Here is a 22,459-nt window from a genome sequence, read left to right on the forward strand (position 1 = left end):
TGTTTTTTGGCCTCTTGCTTCCTCTGACTCAGTTTCCCCAGATCTGATTTCTATATTATCCCTTAGTTTTTTGGCCTCTTGCTTCCCCTGCCTCGGTTTCCCCAGATCTGACTTCTATATTATCCCTTAGTTTTTCGGCCTCCTGCTTCCTCTGCCTCGGTTTCCCCAGATCTGGCTTCTATATTATCCCTTAGTTTTTCGGCCTCCTGCTTCCTCTGCCTCGGTTTCCCCAGATCTGACTTCTATATTATCCCTTAGTTTTTCGGCCTCCTGCTTCCTCTGACTCAGTTTCCCTAGATCTGATGATGAGGAAATTTCCTGATTTTTCTAGAACCAGACTTAGTCTCCTGACAGCGGGTGCTTTTCTGACCTTTTCTTGCCTAAATATTTTATTCTCTGTCCATCTCACCCTGCTTGAAAAAGGCAGATTCTTCTGGACAGGAAACAAGGTATTAGTTTCCTGGTAGAGATGGAATATATATTTCCACAAGGAGTCTCGGGATCCCTGTGGTCCTCCCCAGCCCGAAAGAGGGGCCACCCAGGAGGAGACCAAGGGGCGACCTGAGGTTCGGCATTTCTCATGCCTCAGTTTCCTTATCTGTAAAAGCCCAGGAGGGCATTGCCTTAGGCCAGCCATGTCCAATTCAAATAGAATTTGGGGCTTCTCCCCATAGTTGGGCCACATATGATTTAGAAAACCACATGTTAATATTACTCATGTTTGAAAATTTCTTTATTTCTTTTGTGAATAACTCAGTGCTACTTTTAGTCTGGTTCTGGCCTCCTGGGGCAATGAGTGGTTGCCAGGCTGAGTGGGTGATCGCCCTGCACAAGATAGAAGGCTTAGGATTCTGCCCCTTCCCCCGAGTGACCTTCGGAAGCCCCACCCGCAAGCCTGGCCCCCTTCCTTCCCTCCCCACAGAGACTGGGTTTGAACCCCACCAACCCTCCCTGGGCTCTGGCTCCACTTGCATTTCTCCTGGGAGAGGAGCAGGAGAACGGCCCTGCCCGCCTTTGGTCCTTCCCTCCGGGGGCCGCTGGCTAATTGCTCCCTCCTGGGTCTGCTCCTGTCTCCTAGGTGTCCCCACACAAGAGCGTGGCTGCGCTGCCCTTGGGGACCCGAACTGCTTTTCAGATTCAGTGGATCCGTCTTTTGTTTCTCTCTTTGCTTTTCCTCCCCCAGCCCCGTTGCCAGGGAAATGTCCGGAGGGAGGGGACCGGCAGCCCCTGGGAAGGCTGGGCCAAGGACAGAGCCAGAGCTGGGATGCCGCCCTTGGAGTAAAAAGAGCTCAATGAGTCCGGCCTGTCTGTTAGCGGACAGACAGCCCGGAGGACAGAGGCGCTAATGGCACCCAGTCTTGTCAGTCCCTTCCTGTTCCTCTTCCCTTTCCTGCCTTGATATTTCCGTCCCTTTGAGGAGCATCAAAGCCTCGGATGTCCAGGCTGAGTCCTCGGAGGCAGGAACCCGGCGGCTGTGGCCCTCGGCCGTCTCCTTCCGCATTTCCCTTCTCCTCCGGGGCCCACCTGTCTACCCTCTGGCTGCCAGCTCCGGGCTGGGGATGTCCCTGCCCCTTAGCAGGTGGTGCCGTCCCTGGCAGAGCTTATAGAAAAGGGCTTCCCTCGAGGTTCGGGGGCCCTTCCAAGCTGGCTGACCTGCCCTCGAAGGCGGGAAAATGGAGGCTTCCAAGCAAAGCAGCAGGCCCGTGGGTAGCAGTCCGGCCTGCCGCGGTCCCGCTCCCCTCTGCCACACAAAGTGAACCGGATTTTTCCTGCTCTGATTTCCACCCCATCTTCCAACCAGGTCTATGTGAGGAGAAAAAAGAGCGTGTGCTCAGGGAGGGCCTGAACTTTGGCCTCTGAGATTTAAGGGATGAGTGGCAGGGAACGCTTTTTTTAAGTGTAAAAATACAATTTTATTGATTTTTTTTTACAAGACCTCTATTACTAAGTGTGTCTCTCCTAGAGCCATCTCTTAAACCATGAATAAAAAAGAGGAGAAAACAGTAGCTCAGCAAAGCTGATGGAAAGTTGCATCTAACTCCCCCACTCAGTTCTCATGGGAGAGAAAAGTCGGGGTGGGAGCTGTCACCGAGCCCCCCACTGATCTCTGGGCAATAACCCGCTCTTGCCGCTTCTTGCATCCAGCTCTACAATGAGGAGATCCTAGACCTGTTTGATAGCACCCGAGATCCCGACTCCCGCCACCGAAAATCCAACATCAAGATCCATGAGGACGCCAACGGGGGCATCTACACCACTGGGGTCACCTCCCGGCTCATCAATTCCCAAGACGAGGTAGGCCTCGTTTGGTAGCACGGGGGGGAGCGAGCACTGGGTCTGGGCCGGGAAGCCTTCCGGTTCCGGGGGAGCCTTTGGATGCTACTGGCTGTGTGAGCCCGGGCCGTCGCTGAGTCCGTCTGCCTCGGTGTGCTCATCCGTACAATGGAATCAATAACAAGAGTGCCCGCTTTCCAGGGCTGGGAGGACCCCCGAGACTGGCCCTGCAGAGCCCCCTCCATGCTAGCCAATTTTTCCTTAACTATAGAAGGGAGTGAGACACAAAATTCTGAGTCAGAAACCGCCTCGGGGGGCACCCGCCTTTCCCCGGGAGGCCCGCACTGCCCATCCCCTCTCTCTGCAGCTGATCCAGTGTCTGAAGCAGGGCGCCCTGTCCCGGACCACGGCCAGCACCCAGATGAACGTGCAGAGTTCCCGCTCTCATGCCATCTTCACCATCCACCTGTGCCAGATGCGTGTCTGCGCCCGGGCCGACCTGGTGAGCCGCCCCGAGGCCCGTGGCTGGTGGGGCCGAGGGCACGAGCTGAGGCGAGAACCAGCCCGTCCCCCAAAAGTCCCGGGGAGGGCGGCCCAGGAGCGGGCAGCAGTGACAGTCGGGGGCTTGGTCGCAAATCCTGGCTTTGCCTTTACTATAGACTTGGGCAAATCCCGTAACGTGGAGGAGCTTCAGCTTCTCCTGCGTAAATTAAGAGGACTGGACTGAGCCCCTTATTACTCAAAATTTGTGACTTTTGAGCCTTATTGACCCCAAGTCCCACTTTGGGGCTGTGTCCCATTTGGGGCACTTTGGGGCTGTGTCCCATTTGGGGGCACTTTGGGCTTTGTCCCATTTGGGGGCACTTCGGGGCTGTGTCCCGTTTGGGGGCACTTCGGGGCTGTGTCCCGTTTGGGGGCACTTCGGGGCTGTGTCCCGTTTGGGGGCACTTTGGGCTCTGTCCCGTTTGGGGGCACTTCGGGGCTGTGTCCCGTTTGGGGGCACCTGGGGCTTTGTCCCGTTTGGGGGCACTTCGGGGCTGTGTCCCGTTTGGGGGCACTTTGGGGCTTTGTCCTCTGTCCCTCTGGACTTGCTAAGCGAGCAGACTTCCCGGGGGACCTCAGCCCACAGAGGGTGGAGGAAAGGCTGCGGGGGTTTTCAGTAACACCCACTTTCCCCCAGGTGAATGGTGAGGTGCCCGGCCTTCCTGACGGTGCGACCCCCACCAACGAGTATGAGACGCTCACAGCCAAGTTTCATTTCGTCGATCTGGCAGGCTCCGAGCGGCTGAAACGGACAGGGGCCACGGGCGAGAGGGCCAAGGAGGGCATCTCTATCAACTGCGGCCTGGTACGGAAGCTCTTCCCCCGCCCGGCAAGAGCAGGATTGGGATCTTTAACTCCTTCTCTCACACCCACTTTTGGTCTCTGTTCCCTTCTCCTGCGCCTTTCTCCTTAGTGCTCTTCCCTGACTTTGACTATAGAATGAGAACCAGCCCATCCTCCAGGCTTGGAGCTTGGGGGAAGGGGGGTTGAGGGCGGGAGGTGGTGGGAAGGCTGGGGGGCATGGCACTGGGGGGTGTGCCCTGCTGAAGGCGGGGGTCCCTTTTCTTGCAGCTGGCCTTGGGGAATGTGATCAGTGCCCTGGGAGACCAGAGCAAGAAGGCCGTGCATGTGCCATATCGGGACTCAAAGCTCACGCGGCTCCTCCAGGACTCCCTCGGGGGTAACAGGTAACAGCACAACCACGTTTGGGGAGGGGGCTACTGTCCACAGCCACTGTCAGGTCCCAGTCGGGACAACTGCTTGTACCGAGCACAAAGAGTTCCCCACTAGGAATCAGAAAACTTGGGCTGTTAAATAATCTTGAATAAATTATTTACTTTGGCCAAGTGTCAATTTTCCCATGTGTATTACCATCATCATCATCATTATTAATTACCTTTTAATAATAATAATAATAATTATAACTAATATTGATATAGTGCGTTAGGATTTACAGATTATTTTATATCACATTCAAGCTTCACAGCAATTCTGTGAGGTAGGTGTTTTAATCATTCCCATATAACAGAATAATTTGAGGCATTAAAAGATTAAATGACTTGCCCAGGTTTACACATTAGTCTGAAGTAGGATTCTCACTCGGTCTTCCAGAACCCAAACCGCCAAACTGCTTTGTTGTATGTGTACAATGGAGAGAACACAGCCTTTCCCTTTTTTAACTCACACTCAGTTTTTAAACCTAAAACAAGATATTAATGGAATAAAAAGTCTTAGTATTTATTTCCTAAATAACAAAGCATTGACCCCATTAGCTAAGTCAATTATAATCATATATTGTGGAATAGAAATCTCATGATGGTCTCAGGCTTGAAATTTGTGCCAAACGGCCCTGAGAAAGGATAGGACTTGGCGCAGATGTGACCTTTCCTGTGGGGGGGTGTCTGTACCCCCTCTCTTCTCCTCCCCCACCAGCCAGACAGTTATGATTGCTTGTGTGAGCCCTTCGGATCGGGACTTTATGGAAACCCTGAACACCCTCAAGTACGCCAATCGGGCCCGCAACATCAAGAACAAGGTGGTTGTGAACCAGGACAAGACCAGCCAGCAGATCAGTGCCCTTCGCGCAGAGATTGCCCGCCTGCAGATGGAGTTGATGGAATACAAGGCGGTGAGTGAGGGGGGAATAGAACGAGCCTTTGCCTAAGGAGTAGAACAAGCTCCTCTTCTTTAGATGGAGCCCTGAGCATTTAGCTCAGCAGCGCCCATCACTAGCTCCTCAGGCTGCATCTCTGCCAAGGAGTGGTCTATGGGGACCCTTTTCACCCTCCAACTTTTCAGCTTCCTCCTCATCTTTTCTTTCACTCATTCATTCTTTTTTTTCTCTTTTTTTTCTATTTTATTCATTCTTTCATTCATTCATCATTATGCCTACTGTGTGCAAAAAAGCTACAGTGTTAGGGGACAGTACACAGAGATTTAGAAGACATGGCCGTTGTCCTCCAGGAGCTTACAATAACGGAGGAGACATAGGGTAGCTAATGAAAGTAACCCCAAGTATATATGATCCATGCCATGAGCTCAGCCTGCCATATAAAATCAGAAGCAAGAGACTCTTAGGGTCAGGCAATCCTAAAGGCCTCATACAGAAGGCAGAATTAAATTGGATGTTAGAAGGTGGGTCAGATTTTGATCGATGGAAATGCATGAGGGACAAGTGGGCCGGGGAGAATAAACATTTCATAAAGAGGGAATAGAGTGAACAGAAACAGTAATGTCCGATTGGGGTCCAGGTTCACAGCAATGTGGAGGGTTTGCAGAGCATTAATGGGAGATGAGGCTAGAAAGGGAAAAGAGCCCGTTTATAAAGTCTCGACTACTAGGATAAGGAATTTGGACCCTTTGTTCTTCTTGGATAGGCTACAGGAGCCATGTTGTTCAGTCAATTCAATCAATCATGTCTGATTCTTTGTAACCCCATTTGGGGTCTTCTTGGTAAAGATACTGGAGTGGTTTGTTATTTCCTTCTGCGGTTAATTTTACAGTTGAAGAAACTGAGATGACAGCTAGTGTCTGAGTCTGAATTTGAATTCTGGAAGAGTCTTTTTGAAATCAGACCAGCATGCTATCCACTCTGCGTTGTTGCTATGTGCTTGTGTAATACTTCCCATGCTGATGGGTTTGTGCATAATAAGACCCTTCAGTCCAGAAACCTGCTAGCAACCCCCACTTCCCTTTGGTGCTTTTCATCTCCCTTCCTGAGATGTCAGGGAGGGCGTGATTATCTCCTTTTTAGTGCTTTCACCTTCCTTCCTGAGAAGTCAGGGGGGTCGTGATCACCTCCTTTTCGGTGCTTTCATCTCCTTTCCTGAGAAGTCAGGGAGGGTGTGATCACCTCCCCTTGGGGGCTCTGACCTCCCTGAGGAGTCAGGGATGGCATGATCACCTGTGTTCTAAAACAAAAGAAAGCGGGAGATGTAATGGGCTAAGGCTTGAGTTGATGCACTGAGGTCCCAAGCACATGAAGCTAAATAGTAATTGGACCATACTCTATTAATATATAAGCTTGGAGAAAGAATGGCCCCCACCCACTCTTTGTGCAAGTCCTGATGTGTTGTATAGGAAATGACGATTTTGGTGGGTGGAGGCAGGGGAGTGGAAAAGGAAGGGGAAGGAGAGACTTTTTGCATTGCACTTAGCTGTTGTAATAAGGAGCCATGAAAGGTCTTTTTTTTTTTCTTTTTTTTTTTGGCTGAGACAATTGGGGTTAAGTGACTTGCCCAGAGTCACATAGTTAGGAAGTGTTAAGTGTCTGAGGTCGCATTTGAACTCAGGTCTTCCTGACTTCAGGGCTGGTGCTCTTTCCATTGCACCACTTAGCTGCCCCTATAGGAGATTTTTAAAGAAAGTTTTATTTTTCAATTCATTTATTATTTGTTTAAATTTTGTTGTTGTTCTGAACTTAACAAACCTGAAATTTTCTATGTTCAAAGAGCCATACAAAGTCTTAATTTTAAAAAAAATTGTCATTTTGTTGCTTGTTTTTTTTGTTTTGAACTTGACAAACCTGAATTTTTTTCTATATTCAAAGAATATCCAACTATTTCTATATTCAAATATATATTTAATACTTGTGTGTATATTTATGTGTGTTCTTAGGTATATGTACATACATGTGTGTGTGTACAGATATACACATATACAATCTCAAATTTTATTGTGTACATCAGGGTTTTTAAAAAAAATATGTGCTAAATATGGCATGTTATTCCCCAAAGCTGGCCCACTTATCTCTGTTAACTACCTTCTGTCCTTTTCTATGCATTTTTTTTGTGTTTGTTTGTTTTCAAAAAGGAGATAATGTGATCATAACTAAATTTTAAATAGACCATTCTGACAGTGGTGGTCAGGGAGGCCGTTTGGGAAGAAAGAACGGTGGTTAAGTAGAGAGGAGATCCTCGGTCTTTCCTTTCTGCTGAGTCCCATGTGAGCCCTGCCCATCTGCCCTTCTTCTAGGGTAAGCGAGTGACTAGGGAGGATGGCTCAGAGGGCTACAGTGACCTGTTCCGGGAGAACGCCATGCTGCAGAAGGAAAACGGCACACTACGAATGCGGGTGAAAGCCATGCAGGAAGCCATTGATGCCATCAACAACCGAGTCACCCAGCTCATGAGCCAGGAGGCCAACCTGCTCCTTGCCAAGGCTGGTGAGTGCTGGGGAAGGATGCTGAGTGCTAGGGAAGGATGCTGAGTGCTAGGGAAGGATGCTGAGTGCTGGGGAAGGATGCTGAGTGCTGGGGAAGGATGCTGAGGAGTGCTGGGGAAGGATGCTGAGGAATGCTGGGGAAGGATGGGGAGTGCTGGGGAAGGATGCTGAGTGCTAGGGAAGGATGCTGAGTGCTAGGGAAGGATGCTGAGTGCTAGGGAAGGATGCTGAGGAGTGCTGTAGAAGGATGCTGAGGAGTGCTAGGGAAGGATGCTGAGTGCTGGGGAAGGATGCTGAGTGCTGGGGAAGGATGCTGAGTGCTGGGGAAGGATGCTGAGTGCTAGGGAAGGATGCTGAGTGCTGTGGAAGGATGGAGAGTGCTGTGGAAGGATGGGGAGTGCTGGGGAAGGATGCTGAGTGCTAGGGAAGGATGGAGAGTGCTGTGGAAGGATGGGGAGTGCTGGGGAAGGATGCTGAGTGCTAGGGAAGGATGCTGAGTGTTGTGGAAGGATGGAGAGTGCTGTGGAAGGATGGGGAGTGCTGGGGAAGGATGCTGAGTGCTAGGGAAGGATGGAGAGTGCTGTGGAAGGATGGGGAGTGATGCTGAGGAGTGCTGTGGAAGGATGCTGAGTGCTGGGGAAGGATGCCGAGCTGCAGGAGGCCCGCTCTCCCTGGAACTGTTATCCTGTTCTTTTGGGGGGTGGGGAAGGCCGTTGAGGTGAGGTGACTTGCCCAGGTGTCCAAGGCTGGATTTGAACTCGGATCCTCCTGACTTCAGGACTGATACCCTGTCCACTGCGCCATCTCGCTCCCCTTGTTACCAGATTCCAGACGTATTTATCCTCTCATGAGAGAGTACAGAGAGACTCTTTCCTAATGGTCTTTGCATCCCCAGCACCTCCCATGTAGCTCAACACATAGCAGGTTCCTGCTAAGTCAGTGATTGGAGTTTCTCATTCCTGCGGCATTGTCCATCAGAAAGACTCAGATCCCATTCTTTCCGCCTTCTGCCCTTGCGATGGCAGGTTATTCTGACCTAAACTGGTCACCACCTTGATGGCAAACTCTAATGCCCATTGCCTAGCCTTGGCGGACCCCGAGAACCCCAAACTTCCCAGTCTGGCTCTAGCTCACTCTTCAGACGTACTTCATATTCTTCTCCTTGTGCGTTCTCTCTTCCAGCCAAATCTCCTTTTTCCCCCAGTTTCACCGCCCGTCTTCTGTCATTAGGCCTGTGACTGCCCTATACTTGGGCACACTCACCTCCCCTTTCAGGATCAGCTTAAGTGTTGACTCCCAGAAGATCTCCTCAGTTCTCAGTGTTCTCTCTCTGCTCAGTGTATATATACACATACATGCACACATACATATGTAATTGTATAAGTAAATATGTAGACCCTGTATTGCGTTATATGCAGCTGTATTGCATTGTATGGATCTGCACATGTAAACATGTTCATGTTATAATACATAATTTGTATATAATTTTGTACATAATATATAAATTTGAGCAGAAAAGAGTATGTTTGTATATACATATATACATACATATTACATATATATATAACTACATATATTACTTTATATCTCTGTGTATATATACATATCACTCTATCTCTGTGCATATATATATGTCTGTGTATGTGTATGCATGTATCCTGAACCTGGTTTCTTAGATTTAATATGACCAGGGAAGAACAGAGTGGTGACTTTCCTCATAATCAATGCTGGACTTGTGGGAGAGAGTTGTTTTTTTCCTTTCTTGGTATCCCCAGTACCCAGCAGCATGTAGTAGGTGCTTAATAAATGCTTGTTGCCTTGTTGATGACCTGATTCTTAATGCAAACTTATTTTCATCGAGAAGAGTTTATTCATTTCCTCCTCCATTTTTTGGTTCTTGCTTTCTTTCGCTTCTTGCACTGTTACTGTGGGAGTAGCAATTCCTTTCTTGCTCCTTGGATAAGCTAGCAGTCACAATGCTTGGGCCTGAATAGTTTGGGGCATGGAAATCTAAGCTTCTCAGGTATAGGCTAACCTATGTTTACCAGCCTTTATGGAGGGGAAGATAAGCACTTATTGCAGCAGAACAAATGATTAGTTCCTCTTTAAATATAAATTAGTAAGCAGTGTGTCACCAAACAGAACAAAGAATAGAAAGAAAAAGCCCGTTTGTGGTATATTAAGTCGCTTTTTAACTTTTAATTATCTTATCCATAGGTTTCTTTGGGCCTTTCACTACTTTATGATCCTCTCGGTATATTTTCTGCTAACGACAGCCCAGGTCCCAGCGGTTAAATTGCCACGTTCATACTCCTTTGTGGCTTGCAGGGAAACATTACATCTCATCCAATTCTTTGAGATTTGCCTCATTTAATTTTCTGTTTCTCATAGCAGCTGGCATATGACAGCTCTCAGGGCAACTTTCTCTTCTGTTTCTTTTCCTTTTGTAATAAAGGCATATGATTTCACTATGCCCACCATTGTGTGTCTTTGCCCACCTAGGCTACCTCCAGATAAATCACCAAAATCCCCATTTTTTAAAAGATGTCACTCTATATGCTGAATAACAATGAATCATCCCTCAGTGTTGTTGTTGCTAGGATTGTTACCATTCTCATGAGACATCTTTTTTTTTGCCTGTTCCCCACCAGGAGATGGCAATGAGGCCATTGGTACCCTAATCCAGAATTATATCCGAGAGATTGAGGAGCTTCGGTGAGCAACAGGGATGGGGAAGATCCAGGGTGGGCTCTGGGATTCTGGCAGTGATGGGAATCAGAGACTCATTCCTCCTCCCTCTTCCCCCTCAGCACAAAGCTTCTCGAGAGTGAAGCAATGAATGAGTCTCTCCGCCGTACCCTCTCACGGACCTCATTGCGGTCTTCATACCCCATGAGTGGTTGCCAAAGCCAGGGAACTTTGATGAGCAGCCCATCGATTTCCATGGAAACAGAGGCCTCAGAGGTGATCCGTAAGGCTAAGCAGGACTTGGAAAGGCTAAAGAAAAAGGAGACCAGGCAACGGAGAAAAAGGTGCTTTAACCTCATCTGACCATATAATTGATGGGGGGTGAAGGGTAGGTGGAAGACCCGGGGCCAGTTTTCTCAGTGGGTTAGGACTCCCCACCTTGAGACATCCCCCCTCTTGGATCTGGGTCTGAGGAGGAGACTAGAAGTGGCTGGTTGCTAAGCTCCATGGCCCTGCTATCTTGGGGAGTTATTCAATCACTGTGGGCAAAGGTTGCCTCGCCTAGTCTCATGATCTTTGGCGTGGAGGAAAACGGTGATTAATTAGCTGTCTATTATGAACGGCCTGGGTTAAAGTTTAAAAATCAGCTCAGCTGAGAAATGGAAGCAATTGCTGGCTGACCTCCCCACCATGGCTCCTATACTTGGGGTGACGTCATTCCATGTCCCAATGTCAGGTGGGGATGTTTTCCTGCCACTCCCCACCTCCCTTCTGCCCTATGACCCTTACCTGCAGCAGGAGCATGGGGCAGCAAATAAAGTACCAGCCCTGGAGCTAAAAAGAACTGGATTCAAATCTCATCTCTGGAATTATACTAGCGACTTACTTAGTATCTCTGAGCTTAACTTTCTGCCCCTATAATGAGGAGATGGGATGAAATGGCCTCTCAGACCCCTTCCAGCTTTTAATCTAGAATTCTGTGAGGCAGACTTCCATAACCTGACACTCTACCTCCATCCCTACCTGTGGGCAGCCCGGAGAAGGAGGCCTTTAAAAAGAGAGCAAAGTTACAGCAAGAGAATGGCGAAGAGACGGATGAGAATGAAGCTGAGGAGGTAAGGGCGGCTCCCTTCCCCGGGGTACTTTGACTTGTGATCCCGACTGGGGTCCACCTTGGGAAGAAGGGGTAGAAGAGGGCCATGGATGAAAGCACTCGTAGGATCCCCAGCTGCATTCAGAGCCAATAACTCTCCCTTCCTTGGATTAGTCTCTCTGTTGGTTTACTGGCTGGTTGCTGGGTGTATTTCCTCCTCTCCCCAGTGTTACCCCCAAAGAAGGGCTCCATATAAACAGAAAGGGTCCGCCCTGGAGGCAGCTGTAATTTTTCTAGGACAGAGGAAGGGTCACAGTTCCACCCTTTCTGCCCCTTATACATACGTGTGCATGTATGTACACGCTCATGAGCTTAGTCCCTTCCCTCAGTCTCGGGGCAGCTTCATGGGAACTCACTCAGTCCTTGTGGGGAGGTCTCCTGATCCTTGGGAGGAGCACACCGCTAGCAAGGGCTCCATCATGGTGCTTGATGCCCAGGAGGAAGAGGAGGATCGGGATGAAAGTGGTTGTGAGGAAGAGGAAGGACGGGAAGATGAGGATGAAGATTCGGGCAGTGAGGAGAGCCTGGTGGATTCAGACTCGGATCCTGAGGAGAAGGGTGAGTTGACCTCCACGGCTGGAAATAGGAAGGACTGTGGGAAGATGGGAGCCATTATAGTTTGAAGACTGGAGAAGGGCCTGCAGAGGCCACTGGTGAGACACTGATATATGCTTTCTTTTCCTGAAAACAAAAACTAAAGAACCCCTCATGTTCCCCTTTCTCCTCGAGAAGAAATGAGATAGAGGAGAAGAGTCAGTGAGTCAGTAAGCATTTATTAAGAACTACTATATGTCTGGTTGAGGAAAATGTGTCACTACATTAGAATAGGATTTGAATGCCAAACAGGATTTTGAATTTGATCCTGGAGGTGATAAAGAGCTTGGAGTTTATTGAGTGAGAGTGTGACATTTTATTATTATTTTTCTTTACTTTTTAACTTTAAAAAGAATTTTTAATAATAGATTTTTTTCAAGATACATGCAAAGATAATTTTCAACATTCACCTTTGCAAAACCCTACCCTCCAAATTTTTCTCTCCATCTCCTCCCTAGTGAGTAATCCAATATAGGTTAAACATGTGCAGTTCTTCTAAGCAAATTAACATATTTATCACTCTGCACAAGAAAAATCAGATCAAAAATCAGAAAGAAAGCAAAAGCTAGCAAACAGCAACAAAAAAGGTTGTGACCATACTCAGTCTCCATAGTTCTCTCTCTGGATGCAGATAGCTCTCTCCATGAGTCTATTGGAATTGCCTTCAATCACCTCATTGTTGAAAAGAACCAAGTCTATCCCAGTTGATCATCACATAATCTTCTTGTTGCTGTGTACGATGTTCTCCCTAGTTCTTGTTCTAAAGTTAGAGAGGATTTAACATGTAAAGGACTGCTTGCCATCTGGGGGAGGGGAAAAATCGGAACAGAAGTGAGTGCAAGGGATAATGTTGTAAAAAATTACCCTGGCATGGGTTCTGTCAATAAAAAGTTATTTAATTAAAAATAAATAAATAAATAAATAAAGTTAGAGAGGAAGTATCTGAGATGGGTTTCCCCGCGTCCCACGTCCAAAGTTTACCCACTGTGCCAATTAGTTGCCTTCTTCTCTGTGTCTCCCCCTCCTCTCCTCTCCTCACCCCCGTGCCCTCATAACCCCCGCCCACAGAGGTGAACTTCCAAGCTGACCTGGCAGACTTGACCTGTGAGATTGAGATCAAGCAGAAGCTGATTGATGAACTGGAGAACAGCCAGCGCCGGCTGCAGACGCTGAAGCACCAGTATGAGGAAAAGCTGATCCTGCTACAGAACAAGATCCGGGACACCCAGCTCGAGCGGGACCGGGTGCTCCAGAACCTCAGTACGTATACGGGTCCATGCACCGCCTGCCCAAGGTTCTGGCCCCCGCCTTCAGGGAGCGTTTATACCCCTCCTCCCTCAGGAGCCGAGCCCCTTGTAATCAGCCCAATCTTGGACAGAGCCCTGCCTTTGTCCTGAGCCCCGGGCCCCGGTTCTGACATCTCAGCCCCTGCTCTTTCCTGCCCCAGGCACCATGGAGTGCTACACGGAGGAGAAAGCCAACAAGATCAAGGCGGATTACGAGAAGCGTCTGCGGGAGATGAATCGGGACCTGCAGAAGCTGCAGGCGGCCCAGAAGGAGCACGCGCGGCTGCTCAAGAACCAGTCCCGGTACGAGAGGGAGCTGAAGAAGCTTCAGGCCGAGGTGGCGGAGATGAAGAAGGCCAAGGTGAGCAGGGCGCGGGGAGCAAGGGATGCACCCCCACGGAAGCGAGGGAGCCTGTTTTCATGCTGGTTTGCATTTGCCTGTTTATTCCACTACCCCCCAATTTCTTACCTTTCCTTTTGGTCCCTAATGCGGGAGGCCGGACTGACCGGGTTGGTGCAGTGACTGCTGGGGCTCTGGGGCCGTTGGTCTCCTCAGTCCTAGGGACCTGACAGCACCAGGCTGACCCTGGTCCAGGCTAATGCTGACCTTGCTGCAGTGTGGAGTTTCCTCTCCGAAGAAGGCTTTGCTTCAGCCTCAGAGGGCTCTGGTCTCTGGCGTGCCGGGTCGGCTCTTGCTGCCCTTCCGGCTGCGTCCACACCTTCCGCTTTCTGTCCCCTATTTGTTCATCTTTGTTGACTCTTCTCCCTCCCTCCCTCTCAGCCCCCATTTTGAGAATGGGTCATTGTTTTGAGCAGAATAGCTAAGTCTTTATAATGTTGCTGTTACTGTATACAGTGTTTTCCTTGTTCTGTTTACTTTGTGTCAATTCATATACATCTTCCCAGGTTTTTCTGAAATCATCCTCCTTGCCATTTCTTATGGTACAATAGTCTTCCATTCCCATCAAATGCCCCAACTTATTCGGCTATTCCCTGATTGATGAGCACCACCACAATGTCCAATTCTTTGCCACCTCAAAAAAAGTTGCTATGGATATTTTTGCACAAATAGGACCTTTCCCCTTTTCTTTTATCCCTCTAGGATATAGATCTGTTAGTGGTATTGCTGGTTCCAACAGGCAACATTTATTAAAGATCTATTGTGTAGTAGACGAGCTTAAATTCTGTTGTCTACACTTGTGCAAGCTCTAGCAAAATAAGCATACAGTTTTCAACCTGATCGGTGCATTCACTGATCAGTGATTCTCTTTGGAGGTGAAGTCCCCTACATGAAGTTTAAGCAGCTGTTGGAACTGTAAACCTGTGAGAATCACCTGGACAGATTCATTACCCCAAGATGTCAACTAAAGGAAATGGTTCCTCCTGGTCCCCAAGTAAGAAACCAGGTCATAGGGCTTGAAGGTCAAGAAGACAATGTTATATTGGATTTAACATATATATTGGATTGCTTGCCATCTAAAGAGGGGAAAATCTGAAACACAAGGCTATGCAAGGGTCAATGTTGAAAAATTATCCGTGCGTATGTTTTGAAAAGAAAAAGCTTAAAAAAAAAAAAAAGACAATGTTGAAAAGTGTACATAGTCGCAAAAGGTAGACCTTCCCACAATCCAAAATCTAAGACACTTTGACTTTGGTCATAATCCAGATAACCTTGGAACAGTGCCTAGAAGAAACTATCTTGTTCACTCTGCCATTATCATTTTCCTTGACTACTAAGCCTGAAGACCAAGGACAAAAAAAACTAGCATTTATTATTGATGTCAGAGTCAACAAGCATCACATCAAATAAGCAATATGACATCAGTGTGGCCAAGGTCAACACACTGATCTGTCCCACTAGAGAGAAGCCCAGTGTCTGCCTATGATGCCCCAGATTAGGATGTTTTGAATGTTGTTGATAAAAATAAACTATATACAGTTTGCCGGCTCTACTTAAAATAAAATTTGCCTGCAAATTATATTCCAGAGAGAGAGAGAAAGAAAGAGAAAGAGGGAGAACAAGGACCTATTGGATTTTCTTGTCCTGATAGAAGGAGTCTGTGACAAGCAAGAAGTCCTCCTGCTGATCACAGGGATGCCATTATCAATAAAAGATCCTCCTGCTGATCACAGGGATGCCATGATCAATAAAAGATCCTCCTCCTGGTCACAGGGATGCCATGATCAATAAAAGATCCTCCTCCTGGTCACAGGGATGCCATGATCAATAAAAGATCCTCCTCCTGGTCACAGGGATGCCATGATCAATAAAAGATCCTCCTCCTGGTCACAGGGATGCCATGATCAATAAAAGATCCTCCTCCTGGTCACAGGGATGCCATGATCAATAAAAGATCCTCCTGCTGGTCACAGGGATGCCATGATCAATAAAAGATCCTCCTGCTGATCACAGGGATGCCATGATCAATAAAAGATCCTCCTGCTGATCACAGGGATGCCATGATCAATAAAAGATCCTCCTGCTGATCACAGGGATGCCATGATCAATAAAAGATCCTCCTGCTGATCACAGGGATGCCATGATCAATAAAAGATCCTCCTGCTGATCACAGGGATGCCATGAACAGTCTTGTCTGTACCTACACTCCCAGATACCTTGGCTGATGGCTTATGACCCAGTCATCTTCTAAATTTAGTATCTGGGCTGTCTTTAGCAGCCTCATTACCTTCTAACCTGTGTGTCTGCTACCTGTGAAACCTGCATACTGGGCAGATTTCCTAAGAAGGCTGAAAAACAAAGCATCAAACATCTTGTTTTCTCACAATAATCTTGGCTATTGCAATTTTATATAAAACACCAGGAGCTCCAAAATTTATTTAAAATTTCCAAACAAATCCAAGCACACATGTCCCTATCATTCCATCACTTTGGTGTCCAGCTGTTCTTAGACCATAAACACTCAGTTTCAGATCCTGAGCTTGAGGTTCTGAGAAAATACTTTTGTTTCAGCCTAAGTGAGAGTTTAGTCACTCATCCATACCAACCAGATGTTCCCATACGTCTCAGATGGTGTGTTGTGGCTGTATATCAGTTTTAGGGCAGGTTTCCAAATCCCTATGACAAACCAGTGCCTCCTCACTCATCATGGAGCTGTCACAACAGCTGCTCAGCATAAGGTAGTTCCCTAAATTGGCCCTCTGGGTGGCCTAGTACTGAGTAAGAATCCAGAGGGGAGCCAAGTGAGCTACCTTTGGCATATGATACCTGGTCACTTGGACTCTGTAGTCATCTCTTCAGGCTCTGCAACATTGCATCCACGTTTCTGCAAGTTGTTAATGATGTGCCAGGAGACCTCCTTGGCTGTTTCTGCATGAAGCTGGAGAAATGTGTGCTTGATCAGGAAGAGGAATTCCCTGGAACTGTATTCAGAGCCATCCATAACTTGGGCTGGACAAAGGAGGCCTCTGTTTCAGGGTGCTCAAGGCGAGAGGCTGCTAGTGGACCTTTAGCAAAAAAAAAAGGAGAAATTAAAATGTTAGAGATTAGAGTTATCTTCATTTTTATCCTGACTTGAGTTAGCCCTTTGATGACTATATTTCTGGCTGAGGCTTCCCTGTCATAAGAGGACAAAACTATGAGTGTAAGCTGCAGAGCAAAAAATTTTATCTCATTGAAAGGAAGAACCTAAAAATGGAAGCTTCTGAAAGTACAATGAGTGGGCTGCCTCAGGAGGGGTAATGAGTTCCCTATTACCAGATTGTTCAGGAGATTTGAAGACTGTCCAGGATCCCGGCTTAAGTGTGGGTTATACTAGGTGAGCTTGAAGATTTCTTACAAGCCTGAGATTCTCTGTGTCTGGATAATGGGGATCTTAACGGCCTTCTGCACCTTGTGCCTTCTTTTCCTAAGCCAAGAATCTGGATATGTCTGTGTTGTCTAAAAACAGTAGTTCTTGATCACTACTTTCCCTCGTGGTCCCTCTGTGTGTGTGAGACCCCTCGATTAAAATGGTTCCTGATGGACCATAAAGAGTGCATCCAATTGCTTCTTGGCTATTCCATTCGTGGGTCTCTCCTTGTCTGTTAGACCAACTCTTCATGCTAATGCTTTGTCACCCTTCCACAGGTAGCTTTGATGAAGCAAATGAGGGAGGAGCAGCAGCGGAGGCGGCTGGTAGAAACCAAGAGGAACCGGGAGATCGCCCAGCTAAAGAAGGAGCAACGGCGGCAGGAGGTGAGGGGGAATTCCACTTTTCTTCCCCTACCACTCTTTACCCCAGTTCATATGCATAGAGCATCCTTCTTGAGTTTTTCCTGTTCAACCCCTAGTGCCTTCAGTCCTTGTGAATTCAGAAGCAGCTGATGCTTAGGATTGGCCCTGGTGGGCTGGACCCTCTGCTTTTGTTCTAGAATGACAGAAAGATGAGCAAACAAGTCTTCAGTATTGGGAGTTTGAAAGCAGCCATGAGGAAATGCCCAAGAATGAACTCCATTAACTGTAGTTTTCTATTGAGTAGAAATAACCCTAATTCATAGCATTATGCCTACTTATTTAGGTTCAAATATTGTTCAGGGAGTCAAGTCCTGTGATTAAATCTTGGCTTTGCTACTATGGGACCCAAATGAGCTTGGATATGTAGTCACTTACTTATTATCCCACTGGAATTTATTTGACTCATTTATAAAATTTCAACAAGGAGAAGTACCAATTAGCCCTAGATTCTCTACCTATCCCATAGGGTAATTGTGGATATGAATGAAAGCACTTTATAAACTCTAAAGCACTAGATGTATAATAAGAAACTGTCATTGTGATTCAGTTTCCCCTTTTGTGAAAATGAGAATGGGACCTTATTGATCAAATAAGGTCCTCTCAGCCCTGATTGATAAAGAAGAGAGCATCTAGAAATGGGTAACTTGGATGCCATATGGGAAATAGTCTGGAGGAGGGAAGATCTAAAGGTACGGGGTAGCTGCCTTCTATTGAAGAGCTGTCATGGGAAGGAAGCCCCAGGGGGCAGAATGAGCAGTGGGAGGATGAAAATCACTGAGATTCAAATCTCAGTTTGATAGGAGGCAAAACTTCCTGACTATTATTAGAGCTGTTTCAAATAGACTGTTTTTAAGCAAAATCTGGGTGATTGGCTCTTTTATTAGGGAAATTCTCATTTGAATTTCTGGGGTTCCTTCTGGCTGATTTATAATTTATGTGAGGACCTCGGTCCTTCCCCTTGCTGACCAAGGGCAACTGTCATTTCAGTGAAAGTTCCTTACTGGCTGCAGGAATAATAACTCTTGGAGAAGATTCTTGGGCTGTTTGAAAGGATAGTAGAAACTAAGCTTCCTAAGGGCAGATGATTCTGCCGTACTGCCAGTGCCCTGCCCAGAGCTAACATACAATTGTTGCTCAATAAATGCTAGGTGGATGGATGAAAGGATTTCAGAGACAATTCTGGACAATAAAATGTAAAATGGGGAATGAGAAGGGTCTTTAGAAACCCTCTCATTTTACAGAGGAGAAAACTTTAGGCCAAAGAATTATAGAGTGACTTTTCCAATATCACATAACTAGTTAATAGTGCCTTCAAAGCCATTATGGAGTCTTCACGGGCAAACCAAATCTATGAGTCTCAGATCCCAGGGAAGGATAGAGAAGTGCTCTCTTGTCAAAGTTCTGTTGCACACAGGTGCAAACTGGGTGGTGAACATGCCTTTTATTAGAGAAGCAATTCACCAAATGGGTGTGGTGGGGGGGAGTCACTGTTCTGTAGAAGACCCCCACCCTATGCAGCTGGCCTTCTGTGTTTCTCTCCCAGTAAAGATGGAGAGAGACCTCCTTATTCCACTCCTTATAATGATCCAGTGAACATAGGATGCTTTCAGATCCTATGGCCCTCTGGGTTTTCCCTTTCAGTAGAGATGGAGAAAGACCTCCTTATTCCACTCCTTATAACAATTCAGTAAACTTGGAATGCTTTGAGATCCGAAATGCAGATTGTCTCATCCTTGACCCCATTCTCTCCTATAGTTTCAGATCCGGGCTCTGGAATCTCAGAAGCGCCAGCAGGAGATGGTGTTGAGGAGGAAAACCCAGGAGGTGAGCTCATCCCAGTGAGCAGGAATCCCCCTGAAATTACCCCCTTTTCTCCTCCCTCCCACCCACCATTACCACCACCACTAAGAGAGCTTTCATCTTTGACTGGCTGCTGCTGAAGGGGGTTATTCCCCAATTCTTCGAGGGTCTGGAGGGGTGGCTCCTTTTGATTTTGGGAACAGTTTTTCCCTATTCTGGACTCCTTAGGTATCCTGGTCAGGGCTGTAGGTTCTTACCCATAGTGTCTGAGCAATTAACTCAAATTTAGCAGATATTCAATTATATATTGTAGTAAAAATCATTTGCACATTAATTTTTCACTGTTTATCAGATACAGAAACTCTCCAAGTTCCTTCTCTGCCCCGAGCTCTAGACCTTATCTGGATAAATGCCCATATGGTTTCCGTAGGCCCTCAATATCATTCTAGCCATCCCTGTGGCTCAGTATCAGAACCCAGGCTTTTTGGACTGTCTCTGTCCCCTGTTCTGAGGCCTTTTCTAGTGTCCCAGCATGGGATTTCCAGGTAGCTAAGAATTATGGGAAGCCCACGGTGTCTCCTTTTTCCTCTCAGGTGTCAGCTCTGCGACGCCTGGCCAAACCCATGTCAGAGCGGGTGGCAGGGCGGGTAGCGGCAAAGCCTCCCATGCTGGACTCGGGGGCAGAAGTGTCAGCCAGCACCACATCATCCGAGGCAGAGTCTGGAGCCCGGTCAGTCTCGAGCATCGTGCGTCAATGGAACCGAAAGATCAACCACTTTCTGGGGGATCCAGCGACCCCGGTCAATGGCACCCGTCCTGCCAGGTCAGACTGGGTGGCTCAGAGCATTACAATTTGTGGGACCAGGGAGACTTTCCAATCAAGGGGTCACAGGGCCCTTCCATGAGGTCAGACTAGAAACCCACTGGAACTGTAGCAGCTTCCTTTTTGTGTTATTTTAAAATGTTTATGTTTTATTTATGTTAGTTTATAAGTTATATATATATGTATATATATATATGTTTAAAAACTTAAGTTTTATTTTTTTAAGTGACCTGAGATCAGGAACTTTATATTCCCCTTGACTGGAGTATAGTGGGAGCTTGATAAATTCTTTATTTACCCTCTCACTCTTGCTCCCTCCCCACCCTTATTCCCCCAACACACAACTCTTACTTTAGCTACAGAGAAGAAACATTTGGGCATTTTATATGGGTAGAGGCAGTGGCAGGAGCTGAGATCTGGGTAGTGATGAGCTTCTTACCTCCTTTCCCTTCAGGAAAAAGTTCCAGAAGAAAGGGGCTAGCCAGAGCTTCAGCAAAGCTGCCAGGTTAAAGTGGCAGTCCCTAGAACGGCGCATCATCGACATTGTCATGCAGAGGATGACCATTGTCAACCTAGAGGCTGATATGGAGAGGCTCATCAAGGTAGAGGAGAATGGGGTCCTGGGGCTAAGGTTGGGGTAAAATGCTTTGATGCCCTTTTTCCCGGTGGGAGTTTCAAAAGGATAGAACCATCGTCTCTTAATTTTGCATCTGGCCCCACACCTAGCACATAGTAGGGCTACATAAATGAGTTGAATTGAAGGAAGCATTTACTCATTAGAGAAAAGAGAGACATTTTGTTTTTCCTCAGCCATGCTTCCTCCTTTTCAGGATAATGATAAGGAGAACCTATTTAAAGGAATTATTAACAGTTGTTCCCTTTTGTGACATTCAAATGAAATAATCTATATAAAGGACTTTGCAAATCTTAAAGCACTATAGAAATACTAGGATAGGAGATGGGGACTGGATCTCTGATTGCACTGATACAGGGAACGCTTAAATGAGGAGACTTTACAAATGCAGGAGGGCACGTTCTCTGCAAATTATGGTCTCAGAGACTTACTTAGAGCAAAGTTTCTTCAACCATGGGTCACAACCCCACATGGGATTGCATAACTGAATGTGGGAGCCACAAAAAATTTGGCAACAGTGAAAGGTTTCTGAACACAACAACTTAAAATTAATTCAAACTCCAAGGCATAATGAATCCGAGTGCTCGTCCTTGTTGCGTCACTTGACTTTACTGCATTCTTGGTTCTGAGCATACAACATGCACACTTTGCACTGTGCATGCGCTCAGATTCGAGGTGGGTTTATGTAAAACTTCACAGGCAAAAAGGGGTCGTGAGTGGAAAAAGTTTAAGAATCCCTGACTTAGAGCAGTGGTGTCAAATCAAATAGAAAAGGGGGCCACTAATCACACATAGGATCCCTACAGACTCTGTGCTGATTTAAACACACACACACACACACACAACACACACACACACACACACACACGCTACTTTATTCCAATAGGAACCACATTCAATATGATTCTGCTACATTCAAAACTATTGTGGGCCACATGCACAGGGCCTCATGTTTGACACCTGCGACTTAAAGCACTGAGATTGCTTGCTCAAGTCAACCAACCAATATGTGTCAGAGGTAGGACTTCAAGCCACATCTCCATCCACTACATAGCCCCTTGGTGATGATGATGATGCTGGTGATGGTGATGGTGATGGTGGTGAAGATGAAGATGATGGTGGTGGTGATGATAGTGGTGATGATGGAGGTGATGATGATGCTGGTGATGATGATGATGGTGATGATTATGGTGATGATAATGGTGATATTGGTGGTGATGGTGGTGATGATGACAATGATGATGCTACTGGTGATGGTGATGATGATGATGGTGATGGTGATGACATTGGTCATGGTGATGATGGTGTTGATGGTGATGGTCATGGTGATGGTGATGATGATGATGATGATGATGATGATGGTGATGGTGCTTATGGTAATTGTTATGCTGCTGCTACTGATGTGGTGGTAGTGATGATGAAGATGGTGATGATGATAATGTTGAAATGACAGTGAGATGTTGATTGTGGTGATAATGATGTTGATAATGATGATGATGATGATGATCCTCCTCTTCTGTTTTAATTTCATCCATAGAAAAGGGAGGAGCTATTTCTCCTTCAGGAAACACTGAGGAGAAAGAGGGAGAAGCTTCAGGAGGAGAGCCCTGAGGAGGAGAAGGGCCTACAGGAGCTGAGTGAAGAGATTGAGGTGCTCGCAGCCAATATAGACTATATTAATGACAGCATTTCTGATTGCCAGGCCACCATTGTACAGCTGGAAGAGACCAAGGTGACTATTGGGCACCTAGGGGGGTGGAAAGGAAAT

At 47.0% G+C, this 22,459-nt stretch overlaps 1 protein-coding gene across 5 annotated transcripts in view; it reads left to right on the forward strand.

Moving 5' to 3' along the window:
- KIF21B (kinesin family member 21B) overlaps positions 1-22,459 on the forward strand; it is a 69,080-nt gene that overhangs the window by 21,137 nt on the left and 25,484 nt on the right. For all 5 annotated transcript variants that reach the window (XR_007953804.1, XR_007953805.1, XR_007953806.1 and 2 more), the window contains 17 exons: positions 2,146-2,295; positions 2,642-2,776; positions 3,455-3,622; positions 3,889-4,004; positions 4,750-4,945; positions 7,291-7,480; positions 10,131-10,194; positions 10,290-10,511; positions 11,201-11,282; positions 11,758-11,878; positions 12,983-13,174; positions 13,362-13,561; positions 17,288-17,395; positions 19,190-19,258; positions 19,828-20,057; positions 20,512-20,659; positions 22,229-22,423. Coding sequence is in view for 2 of the 5 variants with exons in the window: in XM_051998678.1 (XP_051854638.1) it covers positions 2,146-2,295; positions 2,642-2,776; positions 3,455-3,622; positions 3,889-4,004; positions 4,750-4,945; positions 7,291-7,480; positions 10,131-10,194; positions 10,290-10,511; positions 11,201-11,282; positions 11,758-11,878; positions 12,983-13,174; positions 13,362-13,561; positions 17,288-17,395; positions 19,190-19,258; positions 19,828-20,057; positions 20,512-20,659; positions 22,229-22,423 (2,586 nt within the window). In the remaining 3 variants the exon portion in view is untranslated. The remainder of the gene's footprint in view (positions 1-2,145; positions 2,296-2,641; positions 2,777-3,454; positions 3,623-3,888; positions 4,005-4,749; positions 4,946-7,290; positions 7,481-10,130; positions 10,195-10,289; positions 10,512-11,200; positions 11,283-11,757; positions 11,879-12,982; positions 13,175-13,361; positions 13,562-17,287; positions 17,396-19,189; positions 19,259-19,827; positions 20,058-20,511; positions 20,660-22,228; positions 22,424-22,459) is intronic.

This window comes from Antechinus flavipes, chromosome 4 (assembly GCF_016432865.1).
Source record: "Antechinus flavipes isolate AdamAnt ecotype Samford, QLD, Australia chromosome 4, AdamAnt_v2, whole genome shotgun sequence".
NCBI classification, from domain to species: domain Eukaryota; kingdom Metazoa; phylum Chordata; class Mammalia; order Dasyuromorphia; family Dasyuridae; genus Antechinus; species Antechinus flavipes.